Source organism: Polypterus senegalus, chromosome 4, assembly GCF_016835505.1.
Source record: "Polypterus senegalus isolate Bchr_013 chromosome 4, ASM1683550v1, whole genome shotgun sequence".
In the NCBI taxonomy this organism is placed as follows: Eukaryota; Metazoa; Chordata; class Cladistia; order Polypteriformes; family Polypteridae; genus Polypterus; species Polypterus senegalus.
The window spans coordinates 73375965-73389383 of NC_053157.1; the positions used below are offsets into that span (position 1 = coordinate 73375965).

The 13419-nt window shown below is 39.3% G+C and overlaps 1 protein-coding gene across 1 annotated transcript in view; it reads left to right on the forward strand.

The window, feature by feature from the left end:
• Window positions 1-1003: 1003 nt before the first annotated feature.
• Window positions 1004-13419, forward strand: part of si:dkey-245p14.4 (uncharacterized protein LOC563576 homolog) — a 37894-nt gene continuing 25478 nt past the window's right edge. The window contains exons 1-2 of the mRNA XM_039752757.1: window positions 1004-1124; window positions 2846-2976. Of these exons, the coding sequence (XP_039608691.1) occupies window positions 1004-1124; window positions 2846-2976 (252 nt within the window). The remainder of the gene's footprint in view (window positions 1125-2845; window positions 2977-13419) is intronic.

Sequence of the window (13419 nt, forward strand, 5' to 3'; positions counted from 1 at the left end):
TCAGCATTCCATATTGCTAGGCAACAGCTTTTAGGCCATTTTAGCACATTAGATGCTGATTGTCCACTTCTAATCAGTCAAATACATTTTGCAATTTCCACATATCCATTACTGACTGATCTTTCCTGGCTCTGAAAAGTTATACTAGCATTCCCCAAGAGATATTTAGCATATAAAGTCAGTCAGCAACATTTTCATTAGCACAATTTGCATAACAACCGTCACTGCATTTGCCTATAAAGTAACTAAAGCTAAAAATCATTATGCACACAATGTTTTTTTTTTTTTTGATCTTCTCATAATAAAGAATGTAAAAAAAGTTTTCATATCTTCTACAAATTGTACAATCCAGTATTGCCTTTATATTATGTTGACCTAATATGTTCAAAATAATGTTGAGTTTAAAAGTCCCCAAGGTGTTATTTTTTGATTTGCGTAATATCATTTGAAAGGATTAAACTACTAGCTATATTAATAAAGTCATACTGCTTATCTCATTTCAAAACTGTTGTTTTAAGTCTCTTACGGCTTAATTTGAAACTAAATTTCTGTTGACATGAATAAAAATGAAAGCATAATTCTCTTGGATTATCCCCACTGAAGCATCCAAAGTACTACAAAGAATGGCTATTAATGACATGGCTTCGTTTATGATTGCATTATGGCCTTAATGGAGGGCTAAAGTAATCAATACATCACCATGCTTTCAGTGATAATAATGGAATTTAAATGAGGCTTCAGTAATGTCTTGTTCAAAAAAAATCTTGATAAATTCCTCAGATGTGGCTGGTATATGTTCCTCCTGGGAAGTATTTACAAAAAGGAAAGACATTAATCTTAATAAATCAAGAGTGAGCTTTTGTATACATCACATCTCAAGAAGCATTCACATAAATACTCAAAGCTAGTGGATACTGAAGAAAAAATAATACTATAAACAAATTTCTGTTAAAAAAAAAAAAACATTTTTTATTTTTGTTACATTTTTTTGGTGCATACACTAATGTCATCGTTACTTAAGGAGGAAATGCAAAAACGGTTGTTTAGACCTGATGGCCATCGACTGGATGAGTTTATTGAACTTGTTTATTCGACACAAGGGAGATATTTTCTGTGTGTTGCAGGTAAGAAATTTACACTTGTTGAATTTTAAACTTTTTTAAAAAATAATATTTTTTTATCCACTGTATTTTTCCCTGTAAATTATTCAGTGAAAAATAAGATTATGAATATCATTAAATGCAGTGCAGGCAGCTTGGGGGCAATACATTTAAAATGTAGATTTAATGAAAAGTTTTATATTTCAACATTTTTTATGTACTCTTTACTTGCCAAAATACCCAAAATTATAGAAATAATGACTTCCTTCTTATGGTTTATTTTCTTATGGCTTATTCTTTCAGCTCAACAATAGATGAAGCTAAAAATAATTTGTAAATATAAGATTTATAATTACTTTAATTTTTTTAGTCTGGTGTGGACATATTTGGAGTAAAAGATTTTCATTGGCATTGCATTCATTCAGATAACTCCTCTGAACTGGTAAAAATTTAAATAAAAATTAAACTGAGAAATATTTTTCATGATTTCTGTACAGGTTTAGTGCCAATTAACTTGTATATGAGCATCTAGTTATTCATTCATTTTTTATTACAGTCGCTGCAAGCTTTATAATCACATCAGCAACCAAGAAAATGCTCACTAATATCTAAAAACTGGAATTGTTTTATCATGCACTCTATAATGAAACCATCCAAAAAGAAGAAACTTTTCAATTGAGCAGAATTAGCATATACTGTAGGTCAGTTTACCTATACAATGATTAAAGAATTGTATTAGATAGATAGATAGATAGATAGATAGATAGATAGATAGATAGATAGATAGATAGATAGATAGATAGATACTTTATTAATCCCAAGTGGAAATTCACATAATCCAGCAGCAGTATACTGATACAAAAAACAATATTAAATTAAAGAGTAATAAAAATGCATGTAAAAGCAGACAATAACTTTGAGTAATGTTAGCATTTACTCCCCCGGGTGGAATTGAAGAGTCGCATAGTGTGGTGGAGGAACGATCTCCTCAGTCTGTCAGTGGAGCAGGACAGTGACAAAAGTCTGTCACTGAAGCTACTCCTCTGTCTGGAGATGACACTGTTCAGTGGATGCAGTGGATTCTTCATGATTGACAGGAGTTTGCTTAATGCCCGTCGCTTTGCCACAGATATAAACTGTCCAACTTTACTCCTGCAATAGAGCCTGCCTTCTTAACAAGTTTGTCCAGGCGTGAGGCGTCTTTCATCTTTATGCTGCCTCCCCAGCACACCACCGTGTAGAAGAGGGCACTCGCCACAACCATCTGGTAGACGGTTATTAATTATGTTCTCTTAAGGGCGGCATGGTGGCTGGGTTTGCTTCCCAGGTCCTCCCTGTGTGGAGTTTGCATGTTCTCCCCATGTCTGTGTGGGTTTCCTCCAGGTACTCCGGTTTCCTCCCACAGCCCAAAGACATGCAGGTTAGGTGGATTGGCGATTCTAAATTGTGCTTGGTGTGTGGGTGTGGGAGTGTGTGCCCTGCCCGGGATTGGTTCCTGCCTTGCGCATTGTGTTGGCTGGGATTGGCTCCTTGACCCTTTGTTCGGATTCAACAGGTTGGAAAATGGATGGATGGATGTTCTTTTAATGATATTCATACTCATCTATAGACACAAGCTAAAAATATATATTTGACAGTAAATGTGCACTTCATAAATGCTTTTGAAAACCACTCAGAAGTTAACATTTTCTTTTAAGAATAATTTAATATAGGCTATAAATGTAATGTGTTTTTATTATTTTTAGTGACAAAAACTCAGGAAGTTGAAATTTCTTTGGTGAAATACATCCGATCAGAGGTGGAGGACAGCTATGAAAAACTACAAACCTGGTTACTTAAAGATTTGGTGCTGCTTGATGGAAGAGAATCAGATACAGTAAGCATGAATTGTTCTTGGCTTCTTGACTAAAATGTGTTTGTTTGTGAATGTATCTTTACTGTGCTCCTATGGAAGCAGTTAAGCGATGAATATTGAGAAAATGCAGTTTTCTATTCCAAACTTACTAAAGAAGAAATCGACACAGCACAATGCCCTTATTGAGCTTACAGTGCAGTACCAAGGATGAGTCTTTCTGTAGCAATACATTCAACATTTAGCAAAGTGCTGTTTTAATATCGTGTTTTAAATAGTATCATAAAATGGCCCTTCCTAGAACTGCAGCTTAGAACATGTGTGCCTCAATGATCCTTACGGCTATGTTATCAAGGGTCTTGTATTCCTGACAAATTTCCTCTTGGAAAATTGTTCGAACAAGGGAGCTACACAAAATTAGGCTCCCACTTAATCGAGTCTTGCTCAAAACAGGGTTTTCAAGACCCACTACTTGAGCCAGTTCTAAGGGTCACATTCACTTGCTAGCCACTCATACAAGTATGAGTAAATGAGTCAGTGACTGAGCAAAGCCTGTTCATTAAGTAATTCTGACTGAGGCAAAGTGCCTTCTCGCTGCCAATTAACTGTCAACCCCTGCATTCCCCCACAACCACCCCAATAAACACATACGCATGACCCGAGATTTATACTTACTAGGCATGAGACTGGTTAAAAAGCTGTATTGAACCATGATTTGTGTTCACCAGCAATTTAAGAGTGGGGTTCAAGTGAAATGCTGGCCAAGCATGCATGGCACAGATGTGGATATACTAGACTACAAACGCACTCTTAAAAATAATTATTCTTTAATGGCATTTTATGGTTTTTTACTGGGTTGTATGGTTCCTAATCTTGAGAAAGCACCATTTCATTCTGGGAAGGGATCTTGGCATATGAAGTTGGATTTTTGTGCTTTAAAAAACTTCCTAATATGTTAAAAAAAAAAAAAAAAAGGTAGGCTACAGAACTCTAACAGATTAAGAAAGTCTGGACTTGTGTTATTGTATGCACTAAGAGTTCTTTTAAAATTATGATTTATTGGTATTTCACAAATCTGTTACAACATCAATTCATGGATATTCACTATATGGAGCCTGTTATAAAGCTAAAACAATAAAGGTTCTTTCTGAAACGTTCATAGCGACGGATCTTTTAGCATCCAAAAATAGTTCCACTATGGCATTGCTCTGAAAACCACTCGGGCACCTTAATCCCGTAAATGCCAACAGGGACTCTGCTCTTTTGGGCCCTTGAGCAAGGCCCTTAACTTGCAATTGCTGAGCGCTTTGAGTAGTGAGAAAATCACTATATAAATGCAAAGAATATTTGAAAGAATGTAATTTTCAAAGAGTGGAGAACACAGATTTGTTGGTAAGGAAGGAACAGGACTAAAACGTTGCCTCTAAACTGAACTAAAGATTTTATATAATGAAGAAGATTGTAGAGAGTGTAACAAATTAAGATGCTTCTCGCACCCTTGCACCCTCAGACACCACGTCAGACACTAGGTAAAAGTCCAATAATTATATTTATTTTATAATAAAGTGCACAAAGCACCCTCTACTCCCAAATACTCCAATAAACAATGAACAATAACAAATCCTCCACTCCCAGACGCTTAGCCACCCTGCCTCCCAACTCAGCTCATCGTCTGGGAGCTCCCATAGTCCTTTTATATTCCCTGACCCGGAGGTGTTCCTTCCCAACAGTCCACAAGTCCTTATTCCTTCCGGGTCAGGGTAAATGATGTTTTTTCTCACCCCGGAAGCCCGTCGCTCTTCCTATGACGAACTTCCGGGTCATAGGGCATGAAGAACTCTTCGGTCCTCCCTGCAGCTCCCTCTCGTGGCCCCCATGGCATCCAGCAGGGCGGTGCATAAAAACTACATGGTCCATAATGCCCTGCTGGTCTTCTGGGGACCTCCATGCTGCAAGGAGGGCTCCACCTGGCGGCTTGGGGTATTGGCGGGTACATGGCGGCCATATCTTACAGTATTCCCCCAGCGGCGAATTATAAAGATTCGGAGCGGCCTGCCCCGAGAGGGAAGTCTTCCTCCAAGAGGACATTCCGTTGAGCCTTGATTAATCTGAATATCTTGGTCCCTGGAGAACCTAGGGGAATATTATTCCAGTTTGATATCTTGTCCCCTCTCTCCAAGGACAGTATCGCCAAATGTGGCCCAACCTTCGGCACCCGTAGCACTGCCTCCGTCCTCCTGGTATTCTCCCCTGCGGGACTGAAAACAATTAGGAAATGTTAGGTCCGCCCCTTTTTTTGCTGGGAGTGAAACCCCTGCCGCCTCTAATGGTGCTTTCTCTCTTTCTTTGTCAGGAGACCCCCGTTTTATTTTCGGGATCTCCTGCTTGATCTGAGGCTTGTCCACAGTCTGAGTCTCTCTACTAGATGAAGAGAGACCCTTTACTGTCTGCACCCCTTTTACTTTATAAATTACCGGTGGCGGCATCTTTAGGGCTGTCTCGCCCGAGTCAGCACTGTGTAGCTGCCCGGATCGATTAGCCCTTCCGCTGGCCACTCGGTTATTGTACCGGCCTCTCTTGTAGGGCACGCATCCACTTGGCACCCGCTATGGATTAAACGCGGGCCCATGTCACTCGTCCCTATTTCATTATATACGGTACCGGCTTTACCTACCTGTACCGCTAAATCAATTAAGACAGGTGGCTCCCGAGACAATCGCCGCAGGTACTCATTTAATTTGTTCATAGGCTTTTCAGCCGCTCCTCTCAAGTCTGCAACGATCGCCTGGATTGTTTGCACCACCTGTAAAACTGTGCACGGGCTGAAGCAACTTCTCCAGCTCGTGCACGCCCAAAATTTATTCAATGCAACCGGAGGCACGCTCAAGCCATCATTAGCCTTACCCTCCGGCTGGGAGCCAATAAACACGGCCGCTCCTGGCACGTGCTTCGACAGGTCCCGCAAGGGAGCCTGGGATTTGGAGTTCTTTTTGGAGGACCCGGTGCCGCTTTTGGCTGACTGCATCAGTCTGCATCAATTTGTCGACAGACCGATCAGTCATTTCCGGACCTCCTTACTTTTTGTAGGGAGAGCGGTGCCGCTCATCTCCCTTTTCCCTTCGAAAACCAAGTCCGTCTTTTCTTGGGTGAAGCCACAAACAGCTGAACATGGAACGTCACCTTCCTGGAATCCTTCGTGGTAGGTCACGTGTCCCTTGCCGGCACCCGTAATGCGGAAGTCCTTCGGGTTGCTCGTTTGCCTGAAAGAGAGCGCGCCATCGCTTTCGGGTTTGTCTTCTGCCTCCCGCAGAGCCTTCGGATGGACATCTGGGAGGTATGTACATGGGACATCATGTGTTAAATTAAAAAGATTGTAAAGTACATTCCCAGCACATACCTCGTCGGAGACGTCTTCCTCGAAATCTCTCCAAACTCGTAGCTGCTCCATGGCTCGCCTTGGCGTAGGCAATGCCGAGCTTTAGACCTCCGCTGTGACTGGCGCTCTGCTTTGTCTTCTTCCCCATTACGGACTTGAAAACAGGGATAGTGGTGTTTTTTCCTGTGTGTGTCGACGATGTCTTCCCGGGGTATTCTGTCCACAATAAAATTTTTTAAATACAGGTCCTCTGCCAAACTGACGGCCAGAGAATCCTGCCGGAGCTACGCCAATTGTAACAAATTAAGATGCTTCTCGCACCCTTGCACCCTCAGACACCACGTCAGACACTAGGTAAAAGTCCAATAATTATATTTATTTTATAATAAAGTGCACAAAGCACCCTCTACTCCCAAATACTCCAATAAACAATGAACAATAACAAATCCTCCACTCCCAGACGCTTAGCCACCCTGCCTCCCAACTCAGCTCATCGTCTGGGAGCTCCCATAGTCCTTTTATATTCCCTGACCCGGAGGTGTTCCTTCCCAACAGTCCACAAGTCCTTATTCCTTCCGGGTCAGGGTAAATGATGTTTTTTCTCACCCCGGAAGCCCGTCGCTCTTCCTATGACGAACTTCCGGGTCATAGGGCATGAAGAACTCTTCGGTCCTCCCTGCAGCTCCCTCTCGTGGCCCCCATGGCATCCAGCAGGGCGGTGCATAAAAACTACATGGTCCATAATGCCCTGCTGGTCTTCTGGGGACCTCCATGCTGCAAGGAGGGCTCCACCTGGCGGCTTGGGGTATTGGCGGGTACATGGCCGGCCATATCTTACAAGAGATAAGCGTTATTCTGAGAATTTTGTCTTTTGTCTAGTAACTATTTTGCCATACTAAAAGACTTAAACATTTACATAGGGAAATAAGTCAGGAGATTTAATTGGGGATAACGACCTGCATAGTCAAAATCTAAGTGGAGAATTGATATTGGATATGTGTCTCCTTAGAATCTGGACTGAAAATGGGCCATCAATGTAACTATCTGCAAATCACATAATGCTTTAGTACGTACCTTATGAAAAAATAGGAAAGTATCAATTCACATATGTTTCACAAAACAGACAGTAAGATCTTCTCCGAAAGAGAATTCAAACTTGCGAAATGTGAAAATCACTACAAAAGTTTTTTTTTATGGTAGTGGTGGAAATCTAGGAAAATTATTTCCTAAAACCTTGTCTATACTTTCATGTTTATCTGTGTTCTTTTCCGCAACTTCATAAAGCATGTAATACATAATACGCCAGTAAAATCAATTTTATTCAGTGCCTCCCGTTCAAATCATTCCAGACGAGTTCAGTACTTTTAAAAAATAATGTGACATGTTGCATATTTTCTACAGGAAGACAAAACACATCATCATTCACATTACTTGTTTTCTGAACAGATACACTAACTACATGAAAAGTGTCCAATAACAGAACCCCCAACCCGCTCCAACCGTTATCTAGCCAGCACCTTATCCTAGTTGGGGATTTGCACACTTCCAGGGATTTTTTTTTACTATAGATCTTCATTTGAATAGCAGCTGAAAAGTAAACAAAAGTGGAATTAATGCATGAAAATGCTTCCAGACAGGAAGTAAATATCTTTCCTCTGGTGTGAATGACATACATTTCGCTGGAAGCGGAATGTAATTATTTTGCACTTTTTTTTGTGCACAGTAAAATTTGAGATTTGTTGTGAATTTATTTTTGCCCAAATTGATTTGCTCATCACTAATAATGACACAGTACGACACAGAGTCGGAAGGAGCATAACGATAGCATAAAAACCCACCATTACCTGAAGATTGATCTCTTAGGAGAGATGTGATGTCTTTGCTGAGGGACTGCTTAATGTCAGCTTCCCTTCCCAGCAGCGATAATCTTTCAGAAGACACAGCTATGATTCGTACTTAGGACTCTAGGAATCATTAGCAGTGATTTCTACCACTCAGTTAAGCAGCCAGCTGCCGACTAAGTTGCTTACCTATGACAGAGGTTATTGCATGGATGCACATTTGATGGGACATATACACAAAAGCAGAGGTATAGTGACAGGACAACGAGACAGGCAACTAGGAGAGGGGCCCCAATGGCATCTGTTTACATAAGTACTCATTGCAATGACAAATCTGCAAGGACCCACCCCTTGAAGAAATGTATTGAAACACTAGTGCATCATAGTTGGAAGTCCCTTTAAGGGGGAACCCAATGTCTGTTGCAGGAGTGTCTGTGATGAATTTTATAATTTTTTAGTAATGTTAAATGTAATAAATGCCAATTTCATAAATCAGGATATGGATTTACATGTCTGGAAGCAAAAACTGGATTGACTGGGTTTGTTTAGCGCAGGGTTTTTTAAACTATGGTCACAGATTGCCACCTTTGGTTCAGTAGTTGCTATTGTAGTTAATGTTAATAGGTCGTGGTGGGTTGCTGCGGATTGATTAAGCTATTGACATTGCTTCAACAATTGTCCTTGATTTCCCCTCGACGGCCAATCGTGCATAATTCTCCATGGGGGAATACACTAACGATCATCCGGGCATTTGATACAGACACTTAAAAGGGAAGACTGGGTTGTGACAAAAAAAAGTTTAGAAAACCCTGGATAAGGCAATTTTCCCATTTTCTAATTTGTCAGTTTTTAAAAATATAAGAAATTTGAAAAACAAGAGGAGGCCAATCAGTCCATCAAGCCTGTTTGTTTAGCTAATAGCTAAGCTGTCTCAATATCTCACCCAGATACTTCTTTAAGATTGTCAGCGTTTCTACTTTAACTATATGTCTTTGTTACACAGTCTCACAACTCTTTGCGTAAAAGAAGTAAGTGCTTTCTGGCTTCAGTTTGACACGCACTACTCCTTAATTTTCACTGATGTCCTTGAGTACATGATTTAACCTTAAGATGAAAGAGTGTTGCTGGATCTACTTTATCAATGTCTTTGAGGATTTTAAAAACCTGGATTAGGTTGAGACTAAATAGGTTTAATTTTCTGAGTCTGTCAGAGTAGGACATGTCCTTACGTCCTGTGAGGCCCTTGGTTGCTCTCCCCTGCACAGCTTCAAGTGCTGCTATGTCTTTATTGTGCCATTTTGACCAGAACCGAACACTCCAGATGCAGTCTTGCTTGTGCATAAAATTTCTATTATGTGCACTTTTAATTTATTTTAGAAATATGTGACGTGCAATTTGTGTTTATTTTTTATTACCATGTGCACCTTAAATTTATTTACTTTTTTATCTATTTTGATTTTTAAAATTGACTTTATTCTGTCACTATTGTTTTTCTTGTTTCTACACAAAGGTTACAGTTATTGTAGTATTTCATTTATATAATATTCTTATCACAAAATAAAAATAAAGGATGTTTTGGTGACTTTTCTCCTTCAGTATATAAGAGGAATGAGTGCTCCGAAAGTAACAGAATAGGGTGTTGGTCCACTTTTTAAAAAGGGAGACATTAGTTTGATCCAGTTACCTGTTAATTAATTTTTATCTGCCATAATAAAGCAGTTGCTAAGCTTCTGGACCTTCCACCAACTTAATAAACCTCATGGTAACGTCATGGTATCTTGTGGAAGGAATGACAAGATTAAGGAGCACTGTTGTATGCCATTTATATTCTGAAAATGCATAGCCAATGCTATGTTTGCTTCCTTAGCATCATATTTAATATATTTAGAACTGGCATGGACAGGCTAACCAGAACTCTACATGTACCAAAATGCAGCCAGAATGCAACAAAGGTTGCACCTTTGCCATTTAAAAATGAAACTGTCTTACCTATCTAAATCTAAGGTGATGTTCCTATCCCAGAAAACAATGGCTCATATAGGTTGTGACCACCTGGGGGGCATTGCAGCACCCTCAACCCCAGACATAACCTCCCAGACACAAGTAATGCTAAAAGATTTATTTTTACAAAATATCTATAAAAAAGGCATTAAACAAGGCATCAACCAACTGCAACACAATTTCTTCCCCCTTCTTTCTCTTCTCCACTCCTCCTAGGCCAGCTTTGTCCTACTTCCACCAACTCCAATTCGTCTGGATGAGGTTGAGCGGCTTTTTTATGCCAGACCCGAGTGTCCTTCCGGTGCTAGGGCATAGCCTGATGAAAATACTTCTGGGTCAATCATAAGTCCCAAAACGTAGGGACAGTCCCTTCAACTCTCCCTGGCAGCCCCCACAGAGCCAAACAGGGCTACCTCATGGGACTTCAGGTTCCATCAAGTCCTGCATATGTCTGTGTTGGGATCTAAATTCAAGGAAGCTACCACCTAGCATTCTGGGGGAGAAAGTATTTAGTGGTGCTCATCAGCTCCCAATCCTTCCATTGGCCTCCTAGCCAGATAAGGTTCCTTGATCAATCCTGGGAAGGATGCCAGTCCATGTAAGCCATTCATTACAAGGTGAGTGGTGTTTGATCCTGAAACCACAGTGGCTTGCTTCTAAGTGTGACGCATTCGGGATAAGACGGCACATTTAAATCTGAGGTCATGATCCTATCCCAGAAAAGAATGTCTCATATAGGAGAAGGGAAGAAGGCCCAAAGAAGAGAAGTAACTTACGGTCTGCAGGACTGATGATATATCACAACATTCCAGTTCAGCAGTAAGCCTTGTCCTGGATAATGTTTGTAAACTGTTTGACTATTACGTCAAAAACCTCACCTTCAGTTCTAAGCTTTAGTTTTTGACACAGAGAATGAGGTTCTCAGGATTTTGGAGAGGTTTAGCATTTTTTGGTACTTGACATCTGGCATGGCTAACACATTTATAAAAACACACACCAATAGGGCCAATTGCAAATGTAGTTTGCTTTCAGGTTTGCACTTTTCTATTGTTAAATTTATTTATTTTTTAATCTGAGCTTTAGTTTCACATATGACAACTGATTTATTTTGCCATGTGTGCCCTTACATGTTCATGATAAGCATGCATTTCCTTCCTTTGTGCTGTGAACATGACAGTGTAATGAGAAGACAATTACAGAACTTGAATGAAAAAGAAGAGGTTCAATGTGTAATCAAAAAGATAGGCAAATGACAAAAACGGAAAAAAACTACAATCATACATCAAAATAAGAGTGTTGGTTAAAAATTGTCAACATAACAGTAGGATTATTGTATACAAAACTAACAAGAGTTTCCCTAACAAATTTTTGTATTTAGTGGATTCTTTTAATGCCTTTGTTTATTTTTTATCTAACAATAAAATAGTAATAATTGCAAGCCACCATCTTCTCCACTCATGGAAGACTGAAGTCACTTGGAGTCAGCAACCAGCCAAGCAGCTATCAGCAATATGGTCTCAAACATGAAAATACAAACAAAATTACATCACTACAAAAATAAATGATTTTAATAAAATAATAAGAATAATTAAGGTAAAAAAATGTAAAACAAAATGTTTTCAGAGGTGACACAACTTAATTGTGCTACACAGCAAGTGCTGTATATGCCCCACCACCACCAAATGTAGCATTTGAGTCTCAAGTTCTTTAACAAGCAGAACTAGAACTTGACATTTGGCATGGGTAACACACCAATATGCCAATCGCCAAATGTAGTTTGCTTTCAGGTTTACAATTAATATGGCCATTGCATTGCAAATGCAGTGACCAGATATTGCTTATAAAGATCCATCCAAAATGATGTTGCAGTCACCTCAACATCCTAATGATGAAAATAATAAATCATGGTAAGAATGCTTATAAAAATTCCAGAAATAGCACGCATATAATCCCAAGGTGTTAAAATGTTAACTTATGTCAACAGCCAGCAATCTTCAAACTAAGGAGCAGATGCCTTGTTTCTGTTATGGAATTCAGTTTTGGTAACAACAGTTCTGTCTTTATGGTATGGCCAACCCAGAGGACATTTGACTTATGTTCACTTAGCCAAGCTTTTGTATACTTGAATTTGATCCTAGCACTATTCCTGATTCAGATATCTATACTGTATAATGACTGTACAGGGTGGTATCCATTTTAATTGAGATGGAAATAGGAGATGGAATGTAATGGTAGTGATGAACCACAATCAAAATCAGGAGAACAAGATACAAATCAGAACATGGACAAAATCGTAAATCGAGAGACGTAGTGAGAACATCAAAAAAATACGTTAGCTAGTTTCACATTAGCCTAAGCCAAACCACAAGATGTAAATCAAAGCTGAAGAACAAAAATATAATCATTAGCCAGAGAGATCTTTAATAATGATGACATTCAAGTTTTAAATCTTGAATTAGTCATGAACCTGTTCATTGACAAGATGTGCTATGTGTGACAGTAATTATGTCCTACATAGCACATGCCTGGACAACTCTGCATTACAAACAGCAAACAATGCTAATGCCAATACTAAAAACAAAATGGCACCTTGTGAAGAATAGTTTCAAAATGAATGTTTTCAAAAATGTCCTAAATTAAAAAATAGACAAAGCATTAAATTTTGTGATCTTTAAATTCCCCAAACATTACATCCATTATTTTAAGAGACCAAGGAAAAGACTGTTAAAATAATAAATTAACAAAAATAACAAAGTCGAGCTCATAAAAACACCTTATTAAGACACCCTGACATTTACTGTAAACTATTGGTTTTGCATTTTTAACTTTGAATTCTCTCCTAAAAAAAATTGACCAGAAATATTTCTAGCATTTCCAGCACTCAGAATTAATATTAGTTATTGATAGGATCAAAAAAGGTATTGTGAGGTAGAGGGTAGAACCAAGCCCCAAATCCTGGTACAACCAATACAAATACAGTCACGTGTTTTTTATTATAAAAAATACCTCAGAGGTTAATCCTAAAGGTTGCACAAGCAAGTATAAGTACAATTCTTCTTCCTCCTGTTCTTCTCTCTGACCACCTCCTTCTAGTGATTGTTTTCTTTCTTCCTCCTGACTCTGACTCAGCTGGAGGAGGATGGCCTGCTTCCTATTACATTTTGAAAGCCCCATAAAACAGGAATCGTGAATTCTCACAGTAACCCCTGCCAGCACCCACAGGACCCAGCAGAGATGACTCATGGCACT